Here is a 19,008-nt window from a genome sequence, read left to right on the forward strand (position 1 = left end):
TATTAGTCTCTGAGAAGACAGTGGAGTTATCTTCCCTTGTCTATAGATGAGAGAAAGTCTGTTTGGAGTGATCCTCTTGCTGTTGTTGTTGTTATTAACTCGACTGTCTTAACTCAGAGATTATCTCCCTTGTCTGAGATAATGGAAATCTGTTTGGTGTGACCTGCTCTTGGTTGTTGTTATTGTGGACGTAGGTTTTAAGAAAGGAATAATCATAAGAACCCAGCTAAATGTGAAAGTTTGTATTAAATAAAATAACAAGAAAAAAGTCTGAAATCTGCACTGAAGAGCCTTGGTTTTTATAATGAATTGTTGACATTTCCTTTTACATTAATATAAGATAAATTCCGTATTAACATTAAATGGTTTATACATTGTTTTACCCTAAATGTACATTAACAACTTTTATAAATTAGATATAAAAAACATTTAGTTTTACTTTATTTTTGTTTAAAGTTCAACTATTCTATTTTATTTACACTGAGGACTAGTACAAAACGTTTAAAGAGTAGATTAACCTATTATTATATTAAACTTAAAATAATAACTCAGAAATCCTTTTCTTACAAACGAGAATAATTATTCATAAGATGTTTCCAGATATACGTTTTGCAAAGGAAAATTAATTCCTTGGGTTCTTAACGGTTTCAAGATACAGGACCTTTTCAACTTAGATTCGTTCAGACAGCTTTTCACTTAGAGGTGAAAGAGCTTTTCAACTTAGCTCTTTTGAAGAGGTTATCTAACCCTGAACGAAAGCTCAAAGCTGAGGTTTGTCCTCTTCGATGGCCAACAGAAGTTCTCTCTTTTGCGAAACACAATGTTTTTTTTATGGAACTCCAATTCTGACCACCATCTCCTTGAGATTAGCATTTTCTCCTCTATCGTTTGGAGAATACACTTTTCCCTCTATTGTCTTTCTTTTCTCTTTTTTTCCCCTTCCGAATATCTTTTCTTTCTCTCTCTCTCTCTCTCTTAAACCACATCTCTCTTTAATTCTCTTTTTCGTTTTTTCTTCCTTTCTCTCTCTCTCTCTCTCTCTCTCAAACTTCTTTGCTTCAAATAAACTTTATCAGCTATGCCTTTCCATCTTTCAAGTTAATTCTTATCACCTACAAGGTGGGCTTGTCACTTTAACATAAAACACCTGGTCTACTGATGATATCTTCATAGATGTCATGGCAGCCTTCATGGCGCCAATGTCAACTTTACTTTGCTGAGAAATGACTTTTTGTCTACCATATCAGCCATAAAAACATATTCCAGACTTTGGAAAAAAGAATGAACCATTTAAACCTCATGTCAAACACCTACCTAACCCTTAGCCCGTAAGCAAGGTGAATTGATATTACCCGGTGTATGCAAAAGTGTTACATTAAGTGCTTGAGAAGAATTTTAAACATAAAATTGCAAATGCACACACTGGACACAGAGGTGCTAGGAAAGTATTGTGCCCGAGCCTTGAATCCATGATGACCATTGGACAGTTGTGCTGGGTGGATCACCTCATACATATGGATGACGGTCGACTGTTCCACGGAGAACTTTCGAGTTGTAAGCGTCCACAACATAAGCCAAGAAGGCACTACAAGAAGGCCTCAGAAGCAATCTGAAGGATATGGATATTTATGTTAACACCTGAATTGGTAAAAAACTGGCTGTGTTTTTTTTTAATGTCAAGAGGATGGAGCGTGCAAAGCTGAAAAGAGCACTTAGGAATGGAAACCTAGAGAATTTGCCATGCGACCATGCAAATTGGATCTGTGAAAAATGTGAAGATGTTCTTCTTTCGAAGGCAGGGTTTGTGAACATATGAACTCTCACATTGACAAACCATCGTCGTCCAGTGTTCCAAAACGACCTGATAGCACAGTGTGTGTTTTATGCTGGACTGAAAAGGCATATGATTGTCCATAAAGACAATGTTCCTCATCCAGATTCAATCAATTCTATTAAGATTTTTGTGTTTTGTGTGTCGTGTTTGTCATCGTCCTTGTAAATCAGCTACCGACCTTCAAAACCACGTGAGAAAACATACACACCTGACATAGTTATATGGAATAAGTCAGAGAGAGTAGTAACCTTAGTTGAAGTGAGTGCCCCTAACGATGGAGGTCTGAACAGAGCTGAAAGAGAGAAACAGACCAAATACCAAGGTCTCATGTATGATATGAAAAGAAGCTGGAATCTTAAGGAGATATCAATCATACCAGTTATTATAGGTGCCACAGGGCTTATGAGGAAGAACCTGAAGTTCTACCTAACTAATATTCCTGGTGAACCAAGTGCAAAAAAGATTCAAACAATTGCACTTAAGGGAACAATGAGGATACTAAAAAGAGCTCTCGGCTGGTTTCAATAAAAAGCAGGGCAATGTTGGCAGCTGGTTTGGCTGCCCCATACCCAGCATTACAATCTTTAAAGGAAGAAAATTAAAAAAATAAAAATGTTTCCACAGGTGGCTTTGAAGGTGGGCAACTGATTTACAAGGACGGTGACATATATATAATGACTTCAAAGCCACTTGAGGACACATGAAGAGGCCATTTGATGCAGAACATGAAACTTGAGGTGGCAATTATCTGCACACTCGTCACATATATGTTGTTATGATGCTGGGAACAGCATTAAAACGAATGAACCGCCCCCTTAAGTAAACACTTCAGCAAATCTCCTCACTAACTTAATGTACTTGCAATAACCCTTATCCCTGAGTGGCTTCCGGGCCTTGATAAGTGGTGATCACTGTGTATAAAAAAAAAAAAAGAATGTAACAAATTGATTTAAAAAAAAAAGATAAATAAATTCCCCGGGATTCATGCAAAAATGACACTGAAACATAAGGATGGGATAATTTCATTTTCAAAACAGAAAAAAAAAAAAAAGAAATGACGAATGGCAAACACATGCAAAAAAAAAACAGAGAGAACATCATTAAATAATATGAATTTTATTAACTAAAATTTGCTTATAAGTGAAAGGAAGAAAACTAAAACAAAAAAGATAATCAAGAGACTTATTTTTAAATCAAATCCACTGAGCGAAAAATTGTCATATGAAAAGGTCCATTTGTCAGCGAAAGAGGAAGACAACTTAGTTTTTTTATATATATTATGAGTTTTTTTGTTTTGTTTTTTTTTTCTTTATCTGGGACAATGTCAGTTCATATTTGTTTGGGTTGAAAAATATCTTTCAAAATGCATCGCTTGATTGCCACAAATAATAGGGACCTGCCAAGGGTGATGAAAACAAAGTTTCCGGCAATGGTCTTTCTTTTATTTTTTTTATTTTTTTTTTTTACGCAGGAATCACCACTTTGGTGTGGTTTCAAGTGAGGGCCACCTCATATCTCTGAAGTCGGCTTGAAAGTCAACACCAAAGGGTACCTGGATGTGCTGAAGAGTGGTGGTCCGCTGGTGCAATCAGGTGGCCGCTGGCAGACCTTGGGTGTGACAGTAGGACTCAGTACCAGCTTACAAATGCAAAGAGACCCAGGCTGTGATTCAGAAAGGAGTGCTCTGACTTTGTACCTTTCTCTCACTGCCCTCCTCCTCCTTCGATCTGAACCCGTTGAACTACTTCGTTTGGTCATATGTTGAGAACATCACCAACATGACCTCCCACAACAGCCTGATTGCTGCCATCCACCAAGCTCCTGCTGGCGCTTGTGGAAAAGGCATGCTCCCAGTTCCGGACCTAAATCAAGGTGGTGATTGGGGCTGAAAGCAGCTACATTGAATAGATGTCAGCTCTACTAGATAATCAAGTTACCTGAATTGATTATTTCAATAACAGTTTTGAAATAAAGCTGTAGTGTTGTTTTTTGGGGTTTTTTTTTAGGGCGACACATTTACAGTATACACTGACCCTAACTTTATAAATATAGCTGTAAGCAGATGTAAATGTTCGATGTTCTTTATATTAATGTATTCCGAATAAATTAAATTGTTAAACTGGTCCAAACCAAGATGTGTGGGTCAAAAGAAGTTAATAATAATTCTACTTTATCGAATGAAATTTATTTGGATAGTTATATTAAAAATGTCATCCGAGATATCCGCTATGAAAAAAGAATTGTAATATTTCAACGACTTATAAAAATATATTTTAGACCAAAGATGTATATCAGCTTTAGGAGTAAAACAATATCTGAATGATATATTTACTAACTAGTAAATATTTTCACACATTCATAAATTTTGCACCCAAAATCGAATGTGTGATCATTTTGAATATGTCTATACTAGTGATGGGACGATTCCAAATTTTTTTCCTGATTCCAATGCAAGTACTGATTTTGTACAAAATTTCCGATTCCAATACAGTTACCGATTTTGATTCCAATTTTTACTAAATATCTAGTTAGGAAGTTGTTCTTTTTTTTTTTTTTCAGATTACCGTAAAAACTCATGCAATATGTGCATGTATTTTTGCAAACATTAAAAATACACTTGTGTGGCATGAGCTAGTTTTGTCGATAGTTTAAAATCAATAAATATTCATGATTTTATCCTTAGTACCAGCAATGGAAAATTAACTTATAAACAAAAATAAATAAAAACAACTAAAAGAATCGTTTTCGGCATCAGAAAAGGCACAACGTTTTTCTGATTCTGATAAAAAAAAAATGGTTTAATTTTTCCACTTCTAATTAATCGTCCCAACATCTATACCAAACAATTTGAAACATTCCAGCATATTTCTCGAGATATTTTCATTGTTGCATTACTTTTCCTGTTTTCTGGACGGTGATAGGTAATTTGGTGTCACCGACGAAATATCTTCCAATAGATATTTTAACTGAAGAAATTTATCACATTCTTAGACAGATTATTATTTTATTATTATGCTTATTATTATTATTACTGGTAGTAGTAGTATTTGTATTATTATTATTATTATTATTATTATTATTATTATTATTATTATTGGTAGTAGTAGTAGTTCTATTATTATCTCTATATAAATAAAATGAACTCATTTTTTCTCGTCTGATTTTGACATTAATAGGATTAAAAATCAAGATATTTCATGCAAATATAATATGCACAAACAGCAGAACAATATCTGAGGTGTGTTATAGGCTTATTATTTCTCAAATTCCTCGATAATCTTAGATTTCTATACTTTTTCTGCTGAGAAGTCACGGCCAAAATCGGTTAAGATCAATGGAAGTGGTAAAATATTTTCTCTCTAATAAATTCCTCCTCCCCCTGCCACCACTTAACACCGTTTGGGGATCGTTCACAAGGAACAGTTGAGAAGAGAACACCGGTTTGGCTTCGTAGTTCTTTCATGTGAAGTTATTTAAAATCACTAAACTAAGCTGCAGTGCTCTGTGGCGTAGTGGTTAGCGTGCTGGACAATTCACATTATATTTTCACGTTCGCGCCGACCTACCGTAGTCGTTTTTTTTTTTTTTTTCCTAAACAACTGGAATGGACTTTTCTTGGTGGCCGAACTGTTAACGTTGCAGATGTTTTTTGTTTTTTTTTTTCACACTTTATTTTCCTACTTTTACTCATGACTCCGGGTTTGATCTTCCTACTTACCTACCATAACATTCTTTAAAACTCCCCCCCCCCGTCCCAGAAACAAACACTCGGGCAACGCCGGGTACCCCCGCTAGTTATTAATAATTTGACATATGAATGATACTTTTTCTGTAAAAATAATGTTTATTTACTTTTAAGAATGTTTCACATGAAAAAGAAAGTTAACATAATTACAAGAAATAAATATTACACATTTTTTAAATAAAAGTAAGAATTGTTCACATTGTTCCACTTTTTTTTCATATAAAATGTTAATAATAAATAATAAGAAAAAAATTATATTATTTTTACAAATTATATATTATAATACATAATATCTGTTGGAAGCTGTTTCGCCGGGGACGCCAAATCATCTATCACCGTCTAGAAAACAGGGGAGGTAATGCAAGAATGAAAGAAATATGCCGGAATGCCCAAATTTGTTCAACTTTCAGAATTTTTGAAATGAGGATTAATCATATTATTTGGATTACTTTTCTCATCTTGGATGATGCATATAATAAAACAAATAATTTTGTTAATAAAAACCAATTCTTAATGAGTCTTCTGAAGGTTGAAGGTTCAACCCTCAGTACGAGTGATACTAAGAATACAATTAAGAAATACTTTAAGATTTCTACTCAGTCATGGCTGACAGAATGAGAGCAATCTACCTCTATAGATTAAATAGACGATTCAGTTTTAAATTTCATCATGATTTAGAAGTTCAATGAGACTCACCTGATGAAGGTCGGAAATTATATCGGTCGAAACATTTTGAGAATAACATCTAAGATGTTATTCTCAAATACCAAATATATCATTCAGATATTGTTTTACCCCTGTATAATCTAAATGATGCAGTTTAGCCTTAATTTTACTTAACTACAATTCAAAGTTGAACAAAGTTTGAAAGATTTATCAATGAGCAAACGATAAGTGAATTATTTAACAAGAATGAAAAAGTTACTATCTGTGCCGCGTTTCGTAAAAACCACGGTTTTCGTTTCCTATTTTTCCGGGGTTTTTCTTCTTCCTCCAAAAAACCTGGTGGATAGACGCTATTTTTAAAATTTGTTTTACTATTTGGTCGTTTTTGACCTCGAAAATTGTTTTTCATCCTTGGGGTCGACATTTTGTGGATCAGATTTGTGGTTTTCGGTCTGTAGGTCATGTGACAGAATAAAGTGTCTTCGATATTTGGTCTGAATTTAGGACATTGCCAAGGCACAAAAGTGTCCAATTGATGACTTGGAGTTGGTGACCGCATCCATTCTATGGCTTGGTGGATAGTTATTATATATACGTCATCCATGTCAATGAGACGAAGCAGGAATTCATCCATAGCAGCAAGATTGTCTAGTTGATCTAGCCAAGGTGAGTGCAAATTTAAGTAATAGGGCGCCCTGTTGGTGCGGTAATTCCGCAGAAAATTTTTCCACAGAATCTGAAAGGCATCTGCTTTGTTCCGCGGCTTGTTTTGACAAAAGTCGACATACGCACATGGAAGATGTTCTCTATAGTCCATCAAAGTCACAACTGGAATTTCCCATAACCTCGGATAAGATCCCTTTGGACAGGGCTGAATATTGCAGCCAATACTGAGTGGGTGATCCAGCGTAAAAGGCCATAAAACAGGCGAGTACACATTTCGAGGGAAAGGATGCGTCAAGGTGGCATCGTAAGTGAAGTTATTCTCCCAAAGTATTTGAAACATGGTATCACCTGTCGGTTGGAGAAATGGACTTCTCCAGCCTCGGATTTCATCCAATGGGATTTCAGCTAATTTGGCGAGATTGTGACGCTGCGTTAAAATTTCGATTGATAATTCTTCTTTTGTGGCGTTACTCCACCAGTTGTGTGGAACCTGTGAAAATAAAAATAAATAAACAAATAAATGAATGAATTTAAAAATAATTTTATATTTTTACATGGGTATCACCACTTATCAAGGCCCGAAGGCCACTCAAGAGTAAATGTAAGATGACAATGTAGTAATCATTAATGGTGGGAATTGGGTAGAATTTGATTTTTTTTTATGGGGGACGGCTCAACAAGAACTTTTTTACATTGGATTTGAAGGTTAATATGTTGTATTCAACCGAGAAGCAGGCCAGCAGAACAGTGCATTTAAATTTAGGTAGAAAGTGAGGGGAAATCATATAAAGTGTTTGTAGTTAGTGGAGTGTTTTTTGTGAACGTTTGGCAAGGGAGGCATAGATTGGAGCTCTAATAAGCACTTGCCATGAAAATAACGATAGAGCAGAGACAGGTTCGCAACGTCTCTTCTGTGGGAAAAACGTTGCAAGGGAGAGAAAAATGCATCACCTACTAAGTTTTGAAGTCAGTTTTGAATTATCAAGACAGGATAGGGTGCGCCGAGCAGCTCCTACTCAGATGTGAGTCCAATAATAGTGAGTTCTTATTTACTTGCCTTCCCACGAAGGCAGAGTTAAATACATTGTTTTGCATTGCACCATTTTTGTTTTTGCGAAAAAATTTGTAGTGAGTACAAAAATTGCTTGCCTCAAAAACGCGTCTTCTAAGAATAACAGAAAAAACTGAAAAGCTGAATAACAGAAAAAACTCAAAAGCTGAATAACAGAAAAAAACTGAAAAGCTGAATAACAAAAAACTGAAAAGCTGAATAACAGAAAAAAACTGGAAACTGAATAACAGAAAAAAGCTGAATAACAAAAAACTGAAAAGCTGAATAACAGAAAAAACTGAAAAGCTGAATAACAGAAAAATAACTGAATGATAGAAAAAAACTGAAAAATTAAATAACAGAAAAAAAGCTGAATAACAGAAAAAAAACTGAATGACAGAAAAAACTAAAAAGCTGAATGTTAGAAAAAAATGGTGATGCGCAGTTGATTTTATCCTCAACAGCCATGTGAACTAACGTGAACTCTCTCAATTCATATGCAAATTAGACGATCTTCTGCTGCATAAAAGCAAGCCATTTACAGAATGTGAGAGTTGGTTTTGAAGAAGGTGAGCTGTGCTACGTTGACATGAAGTATTATTTGGAGTTGAGAGAAGACGAAGTTAAAAGGTGTGAATTATGGTACCAGTGCAAAGGAGTACTGCAACTTTTTATTTAAAACACAAATTTATTATACAAAAGAGTTGAAACAAGATAATCCCTTGGAGTTAAAGAAAATAATAATATTCATTATGATAAGAATAATAATAAATCCGTCTAATTTGATATAATTGTAAGAACATTTGCTAATGGACAGGGAGACCGGGGTTCAATCCTTAGTCAAGTCATATGAAAGAGTTAAAAAATGTATGGCACAATCAAATTGGCACACTGGTTTTCACCAGATTACCAAAGTTAAGTAACGATGAGCCTGGCCAGTATCAGATGGATGACTATTTGGGAAGGCTAGGCGCTGTACATCATACCCCACAGTCATAGAAATTTTCAGGTTGGTATCTGGGGGCGCGTTTTTCTCACTGGGAGAGAGCCACCCCCGAATCAAGACAGAAAGCAACAGGAAACTATCGTCTTTACTTATCTTCGGAGATTACCATGGCTCTTCAATTTGGAGAGCCATGGTCGATGACGCTGTTAAAACAGCAGGGCTGCTGCTGCTAATGATGATGATGATGATGATGCCCCCTTTCTAAACACTTAGCATAATAGGATAAGGATCAAAGGCTAGTAGAGTAATCCTGTGGACTTAGTGACACCCTCGCCTACATCTCAGTGTAGTAAGTAATGAAAAGGCGAGCCTTTGGGTCGTTCTTAACTATTGTCAATCGATGTCGGCGAGTTACTTGCGATAAGTTAATGATGGTGTTGGTGACGATGGCAAGGTATATGCAGTAAGTTGGTGTTGGCGACGACGACGGTGTATTCGCAGTGGGTTGGTGTCGGCCATGACAGTGATGTATTCACAGTAGGTTGGTGTCAGCGGCGATGGCGGTGTATTCGCAGTAAGTTGGTGTTGGCGCGACGGCGGTGTATTGGCAGTAGGTTGGTATCAGTGACAACGATGCCGAGACGATCCCCAAGGATGGTAAGACTGCCTCGTGGTCGAAGGAGGGGTTCCTTTTATAATCTGTCTTTGGCTTGAATCGGATGAAAAAATGTTTCATTTTTTGTGTCTCTGATTGGTCAGTAAGTTGCGTTTTCTGATCATGTGGTATGTAGCCTACTATATCCGCGTGTAGAACGCAGTTTTGTTTTTGTTCTTCGCAGAGCATGTGTAGGCGCAATCGAAATTGTGTACGCGACTGAAATTTTAATGTGCGGCGAAATATGTGTGCAATTGCACTTTTTTTTTAAACAGCATAATTTTACAGTAATTGAGCAAGATCTGTTATATAACATATTTATGTATATATATATATATATATATATATATATATATATATATATGTTATATAACATGTGTGTTATATAACATGTGTGTTATATAACATATATATGTTATATAATATATATATTTTATATAACATATATATACATGTTATATAACATATATATACATGTTATATATATATATATATATATATATATATATATATATATATATATATATGTTATATAACATACACAGTCCTGGTCAAAATCATAAGATCACTTAAGAAAGTAAGCGTTTACGCATATTATCGAATTTTTAATCAAACAAATGGTTGAAACCATTGCCAAAAGGGAAAATATGATGGAAAAAAATGAAATCTGCTTCATTCGAAACTTTAACCTTCATCTAATAATTATTTTTTAAAAAACAAACATTTTCACCTGGTCAAAATGATAAGACCACTGATAATTTATCTAACAAAAGGCAATTATAAATTACTAAAAATGGTCTCAGTATTTACTATAGCCTTCATTATTATGAATTACTTCAAAAATTCTCTTCGGCATGCTTGCGACTAAGTTTTTTATCAGTTGCGAAGGAATTTTATCCCATGTACTGAAAACTGAATAAGAAAGTTCCTTTATCGAATCATACTGGGTTCCATCCTTGAACACTTCTTTTGCCATCCATCCCCAAAGATTTTCAATGGGATTGAGGTCCGGAGAACATGCTGGATGATCTAAGAATTCTATATTATTTGAAGAAAAGTATTCTCGTGCTTGTTGAGAAGTGTGTATCGCAGCATTGTCTTGCTGGAAAATCCAATTTCTTCCACACAGACGTGGACCTTCAGTCCTGATAGAAGCATTTTCAAGCATTGAAATGTACTTCAATGATGTTTGCCGGCCTTTCACTACTTGCAACTTTAGAGTCCCAGCTGACGAGAAAGCACCCCAGATCATTAAAGACCCTCCTCCACTATGCCGAGTTGAAAAATTCTCTTTGGGCAAAGTTTTATCATACCAATTGTGTTGAAATCCATCTGGACCATCTAGATTAACCTTTTTCTCATCGGAGAAAATTACATTTTCCCACTTCTCTTCATCCCAAGTCTGATATTTGGCAGCATATTTAAGTCGGTTAGTTTTGTGCTGTTCAAGAAGACGTGGTTTCTGCAGTCGCTTTAAATGATTGAAACCTTTCATTTTCAGATGCCTCCTGATGGTTTTAGGACTACATTCTGCTGCTATTTGGCTTTTCAATCGACTTGAGCTCATACTGGAGTTTTTTTTTTAAACTTCTGATACGGCGATCCAGTGATGGGGTTATTTTTTTTTTTTTTTTTTTTTGTCGACCTGGACTCTTTTTGTTCCCATATTGATCTGGATTTCTTAAAAGAAATCGGTGATGACCGTTTTGCTACGATTCACTTCGTTTGCAATGGATCTATGGGAGAGTCCACCCCTATTAAGCTAAAAGATCCTTCCTCTCTCAAATTCTGATAATGGTTTCCCTTTTGCCATTTATAATTTAGTAAGATGTTTTTTATCCACTAACAAGTTGCTCTTAGTAACATAGAAAGCTTTTCATATTCATTTTTTCAAAACTAGCCGATTTTATTAAAGTGGTCTTATCATTTTGAGCAGGTGAAAATGTTTGTTTTTTAAAAAATAATTATTCGATTGAGGTTAAGGTTTTCATATTTTACCTTTTGGCAATGGTTTCAACTATTTGTTTGATTAAAAAATCTATAATATGTGTAAACGCTTACTTTCTTAAGTGGTCTTATGATTTTGACCAGGACTATATATATATATATATATATATATATATATATATATATATATATGTGTGTGTGTGTGTGGGTGTGGGTGTTAGATAACATATATATATGCTATATAACACACACACACATATATATATATATATATATATATAATATATAACATATATATATATATATATAATATAACATATATATATTATATAACATATACAGTGATGATCATATTTATTGGCACGGTAAAATAAAAGTTAAATTTTGTCTAATAAATTCTAAAAAAGGGATTAAATTAAAGAAAATAACAAAGTATATTATGTATTTTTAACTGGCCTTTCCGATGCAGCAATCGGATTTTAGAAAAAATAAATAACAAAGGAACAACAAACATAATTGCAAAAAACCCTTGTTAAAAATTATTGGCACGATTTATTTAATAATCAATTGTATAGCCTTTCGCCTTGATTACCTTCCTCAGTCGCTTTTCATAGTTTACAACCAAGTTGTTGCACTCTTCAGTAGTAATTTTAGCCCACTCTTCCTGACAATAATCCTCCAATTGAATAAGATTCTTAGGCTTCCTTTGCATTACCCTCAATTTTAATGTTCTCCATAAATTTTCAATTGGATTAAGGTCTGGGCTTTGTGATGGCCACTCCAAAACATTAATATGATTGTCCTCAAGCCATTTCTTAGTCAGTTTAGCCGAATGCTTTGGGTCATTATCTTGCATGAACCACCAACGACGACCAAGTGAGAGCTCTTTAGCAGAGTCTTTCAGGTTTTCATCCAATATTTTAACATAATCTTCCTTTTTTATGCTACCTGTGACCTTAACAAGTCGCCCTGGTCCAGAGGCAGCAAAGGATCCCCAAAACATCAAACTGCCTCCACCGTGCTTCACTGTGGGTATAGTGTTCTTAGGCAGGAAAGCTTCGCCAGATTTTCTGTAAATATAAGACACTTTATTATGGCCAAATAACTCTATTTTCGTTTCGTCAGTCCATAGAACACGTTTCCAGAATGCAACATCTTTATCAATATGACGTTTTGCAAAGGCTAGCCTTGCTTTCAGGTGCATAGGCTTCAATAAGAGAGTCTTTCTCGGACGACATGCTTTTAAACCAGCTCTCTTCAAAACTCTACTAACTGTATGTCGAGATACATTCACTCCAGAGGTGCTCTGTTCATCAACAATCTCCCCAACAGAGATCCTTGGGTTTTGTTTTACTTGTCGAACAATTTTCCGTTCATCTCTTGGGGAAAGAATCCTTTTTCTCCCTCTACCCTCTAAACTCATAACGTGGCCTTGCGATTTGAACTTGTTTATTATGACTCTAACAGTGGATTTGGGAAGGTTTAGCTTCTTTGAAATCTTATCATAGCCCTCCCCATTGGTATGGCATGCTACAACAAGCTTCCTCACGTCTTCGCTGTGTTCCTTAGTTTTAACCATGGCGATTGAAAATTATAATTTAGTCACTTATAATAGTTTAAATAAATCGCTATCTCAAAATTATCTGAAAAAAATTATTCACTGAATTAGCGTTAAACAAGCATAATATGGCTATAAAAAAGTTCAGAAAGCACGTAAACCGGAAATTGATTGATATTATACTGATACTAAAAGAAAAACAAAGCCGTGCCAATAATTTTGAACAAGGGTTTTTTGCAATTATGTTTGTTGTTCCTTTGTTATTTATTTTTTCTAAAATCCGATTGCTGCATCGGAAAGGCCAGTTAAAAATACATAATATACTTTGTTATTTTCTTTAATTTAATCCCTTTTTTAGAATTTATTAGACAAAATTTAACTTTTATTTTACCGTGCCAATAAATATGATCATCACTGTATATATGTAATATAACATATATATATATAAATGTTATATAGCATATATATATATGTAATATAACATATATATATATACATGTTATATAACATATATATGTTATATAACATATATATGTTATATAACATATATATGTTATATAACATATATATGTTATATAACATATATATATGTAATATAACATATATATATATGTAATATAACATATATATATGTAATATAACATATATATATGTAATATAACATATATATATATATGTAATATAACATATATATATGTTATATAACATATATATATGTTATATAATATATATATATATGTTATATAACATATATATATGTAACATAACATATATGTTATATAACATATATACATATATATATGTTATATAACACATATATGTATATATGTTATATAACACATATATGTATATATGTTATATATGTCATATAACATATATATATATGTTATATATCATATATGTATGTTATATAACATATATATGTTATATAACATAGATATATATATATATTATATAACAGATACATATGTTATATAACCTATATATATGTTATATAACATATATACATATGTTATATAATATATATACATATGTTATATAACATATATATGTGCATATGTTATATAACATATATATACATGTTATATAACATATATATACATATGTTATATAAACATATATATATATATACATATGTTATCTAATATATATATATATACATATGTTATATAACATATATATATACACATATGTTATATAACATATATATATACATATGTTATATAACATATATATATACATATGTTATATAACATATATATATATATATACATATGTTATATAACATATATATATACATATGTTATATAACATATATATATATATATATATGTTATATAACATATATATATACATATGTTATATAACATATATATATACATATGTTATATAACATATATATATATATTCATATGTTATATAACATATATATATATACATATGTTATATAACATATATATATATATATATATGTTATATAACATATATATATATATGTTATATAACATATATATGTTATATAACATATATATAGGTATATATATATATACATATGTTATATAACATATATATAGGTATATATATACATGTTATATAACATATATATACGTATGTTATATAACACATATATATACATATGTTTTATAACATATGTATACATATTATATAACATATACATGTTATATAACATATATATGTATATACATATATAATATATATATATGCATATGTTATATAACATATATGAGCAAACAGTTAATGAAATATGTTTAAAAAACACTTTGAAATGAGTTAAAAACATATTTAATCTGAAAAGGAAACACTAAATAAATGGATAGTCCTTAATCCGCGGGGTTTTGAAGAAATACTCTCCTTCTTATCAGAGGGTAGGAATTAGCAAAATGCGGGATCGGATTTTGCATGCAGAATTATTTGATGTAACAACATATAAGTCAAAGATCTTACTTGAAAACAAAATTACAAAATAATATATATATATATATATATATATATATATATATATATATATATGTATATATATATTATGTTTGGCCATGGAAGAAATAACGGCTAGAACTACACCCTTAAGCTCTTAATTAAATATTTCATTAAATTTTATAAAAATTAACAAATCCACATTAACTTTATGAGATTAACTAATTAATTAATCAATTAATCAATGAAATAGTCATCTGCGGAGCTAAAAAGAAGAACCTGAAATCCAACTGTGAACTGTAGCATTAAAAAAAGTTTGCTAACGTTTGAAAAATAAAATAACTGCTTTTCAAATTTACGTTAACCTGTGATGCATTTTTTACTAATGTTTGTCATCTGATAAAAAGAGCTTATCTTTGAAAATATATGAGTTAAGGATTTTTCTTTCATATGATTCCTTGTTTGAATTTTTGATGGATCAATAAATATTGTAATTTATTCAATTTTGTTTTTCATTATCAAGTTTTCCTATTTCTTTAATTGTTCTATTTAGTATATTGAACTTTTTTATATTAATAAGTTCCAATTTTAAGATATTTATATTAATCTTTATATTAATCTTTATATTAATGTTTTATATTAATGTTTTTTATTAATGTTTTAATATTAATATTAATATTCATCTTTATAATGCTTTCCATATCATTTCATTTGTCTTAGAACGCTTGCTCGTATTTCCAACTGAAATAACGTTAACGGATCAGCATCTGAATATTGTCATTTGGTGTATTAATTTTAAAAAGCTTTTGTAGTTGAATTAACGGCTCCATTTGAGGGAAATTTGATACTTGTACATCTATATTCTATTCTATAACGGATACGTACAATATAACCTTTTTTCGATATTTTCATTTTTAATGTCTTGATTAAACTGTACAATACCGGAAATTTTGACTGGGCACACCAGCGTAAGTTGGAAAGATATGAAGATTAAGAAGAATGTGTCAGAAATTGTTGGAAAACCATTGTATTTGCTATCGACGTCGAATGTCGAGATTTTATTGCAAATTCAGCCTCCATGTTCTTGGTCTTTATATATGTCAGACAGGAAAAATACAAGAATCAAAATACAAGACAAGGTTCTATCTACATCATCGTGGAATGGCAATCCCAGATTGACAACAATCCAACAAAGTCTGGTGGTATCGTGAGATACTGCTGGGACGCTCTGGGTTAGTGGTAATGATGCTTCGGCCCAGAAACCATGCCTGCACCCAGAGTCATCATCTGGTGGAGGCTTTGTTAGGAGCAATGTTGTTGTAAAAACAACAATTATTGTATAAATTTTTTTTATTTTTATATAAAGAGAGATAGATGGATAGATATATTCATGATTAAAGCAAATAAATTAAATATTTACCTGGTGTGTAAGACTGTGGTCAGCAATTTCAATGCCACGTCCGTGAAGTTTTCTGACCATGCAATAATCTGTATAGTTGTGAGACACAAACAGTGTCATTGTGATCGGGCAACCGTTTGGATTCTTCCGACTCCCATCAGGCGGGAAAAGCCTCGAATAATATCCCCAATTGTCCCAGTTAACAGCATCATCAAATGCTAACAATACCATTTGAGGGATCTCTTCAGGGTGGAAACCACCCGGTATGTTCATTCCTGGACAATGGCAGTTCGGTGCTGTGCACGTCGTCGGGTCACAAGTTGGCTGGCATGAAGATTGCAATGCAAATAGTAATTGGCAGAAGACAAAGATCGGATTAAAATGACGGTTGGAATATCTTTGTAAAATCATTGTATATTTCTTATTGTTTGGAATTACAACAAAGTTTCGTTTTATCAAAGCAAAGTCTGTTTTCCTGGTAAATGTATTACCAAATGTTCTTTGGCCTGTGTACAGACTTTGTAATGGTTATTAAATTAAATTCTCGGCATTAAACAAACTACAACGGGATTATCTGCCACAGAACAGACATACAAAAAACATTAGATTAGTATTTTTAGAAGATTAAAATAATCTTTTTTTTTTTTTTTTTTTGGTAACGTTTCGGAATATTCTAAATTCTGTCTTTCTCTTGATTAAAAGAAAGCATTTTCATCTGAAAAATTATCGTGTCCTCGAAAATCCAAGCAACATAAATTTTGGAAGCATGTTTGGGAGAAAAAAAAATTATAATGGCTGACTTGTATTTCGTATATATCATGAAACTCTGAAATTTAGAAGTTATGATGAAGCTTTTAAATTATTGATTAGATAGTATTTTCTTATGATATATGTAATACGTGTGTGTTTCTAAAGGAAAAGAAGAAGATAATTTGATCAGGCGTTTCTGCTGTATCAAAGAACCCTTTAATTTATCAGGACTTTTCAATTTGGAATTGTTGAAATAGTCAATTCATTATTTTCCGAATTTTTCTCTTCGGGGAAAATGCAAGAAACTTTGTTTTGTTTTCATTTATCCGTTTAAGAAATTATTAAACCATTTTTCTTTGACAAATAATTTTTTTTTTTGTCAGACTAATTTCAAAATAAAAGAATTTTTTTTTTTTTTTAAATCTGCCCCCCTTTTTTTTTCAACTGATAACAACAAAAAGAAAAGATATTTGTTTTTCTATTTTGCTATAACATTGCTGGTTAGCACAAAAAATTGAAAGCTGAAAATCAATCTTTTCGGTTCGTCTCAAAAGTCAAAATGAGAAAACGCTTCCAGCTTCATAATTGAAATAGAAGTTTAAGCATGTTAAAAGCAGATCTGGTGACGAGGTCAATAATCCCAGATCGTGTGTGCCAGGCAACGCAAGCAGATATTTCAGTGGGCGGGAGGTGGTAAAGTTCAAAAACAAATTTGAATAAGAACGAATGCTTATGCAAAGAGCAAATTTTAAGTTTCTCGCACGACTTGATCCCAAATTGAAAGGAACAATTTATTTAAACATGATTTTCTCACGACTTTAAATTATTTTCGTCTTACAAACGAATTCACATATTATTATACATCAAATGGACCAGCGTAATTTACATTGTTTTACTATTTTGTCTGTCTTTATTTTCTTTTTTCTTTTTTTTTTTTTTTTTTTACTATTTTCAGTTATGTTTTATTATTTTTTTTTCTTGAAAGGTAATCATTAGGGCTATGACAACAGCATATTCTTTTCATTGTTTTGGCTCTCGAGCATATATCCGACACAGTTAGACACAGTTAATCAGCCGAGAACCACATCACTACATATAAAAGCATATAAGATATTAACGGATACACACTCGAGAGTCAAAACAATGAAAAGAATATGCTGTTGTCATAGCCCTAGTAATAATTGTCAATTTAATGATATCTTTGTCTGTCATGGCAATTGGTATATTTTATAGAAAAGAGATTAAAAGATATTTTTATCAAGATATTAAAAAAAAATTCCCATATATATATATATATATATATATATATATATATATATATATATATATATATATATATATATATATTAGTCCTCTCGCGAAAGAGCAGGAAACAAAATGTTTTAAATAATAATAATAATAGAATAACAATAACAAAGACTTTCGCTGGCGAGGACTACTATTGACCGTAACGAGTTATACAGTCTTTTTAAACTGTTCATCTCTATTTTTCTCGTTATGTACTGAATATTTGTTAATGAAACCTATATGAAATATATTCCTTATTAAATTTTAAAGATTTTCTATTCTGAAAAAAGTTTTTAAAAATTTAATCTAAAAAAGTTGTTTTAAAGTTTTTGTTAAAAAAAATTCAGATTTTCTCATTATTCAGACCTGTATTACAAAGAGAGGGTTGCAAAAATGAGTTGTGGTGTAAGGAGAAATACAAACTGAAACAGAGAGAATATTTAGACCTGTAATAATACAAAGAGGGGGTTGCAAAAATGAGTTGTGGTGTGAGGAGAAATACAAACTGAAATAGAGAGAAGGAGAGTTTTAAAATATAATCTTAAAAAGATAAGATACAAGTTAGAAAA

At 32.0% G+C, this 19,008-nt stretch overlaps 1 protein-coding gene across 1 annotated transcript; it reads right to left on the bottom strand.

Moving 5' to 3' along the window:
• Positions 1-4,997: 4,997 nt before the first annotated feature.
• LOC145249484 (chitin deacetylase 7-like) lies at positions 4,998-18,076 on the bottom strand. The gene is made up of 2 exons (XM_080111076.1): positions 16,424-18,076; positions 4,998-7,401 (listed from the first exon to the last, which is right to left on the bottom strand). Exons 1-2 carry the CDS (start codon positions 16,811-16,813, stop codon positions 6,427-6,429), a joined length of 1,365 nt encoding a protein of 454 aa, XP_079967202.1. The 5' UTR covers positions 16,814-18,076; the 3' UTR covers positions 4,998-6,426.
• Between the last annotated feature and the right edge of the window lie 932 nt (positions 18,077-19,008).

Source organism: Euprymna scolopes, chromosome 28 (genome assembly GCF_053919585.1).
Source record: "Euprymna scolopes isolate OS-2025 chromosome 28, ASM5391958v1, whole genome shotgun sequence".
In the NCBI taxonomy this organism is placed as follows: Eukaryota; Metazoa; Mollusca; class Cephalopoda; order Sepiida; family Sepiolidae; genus Euprymna; species Euprymna scolopes.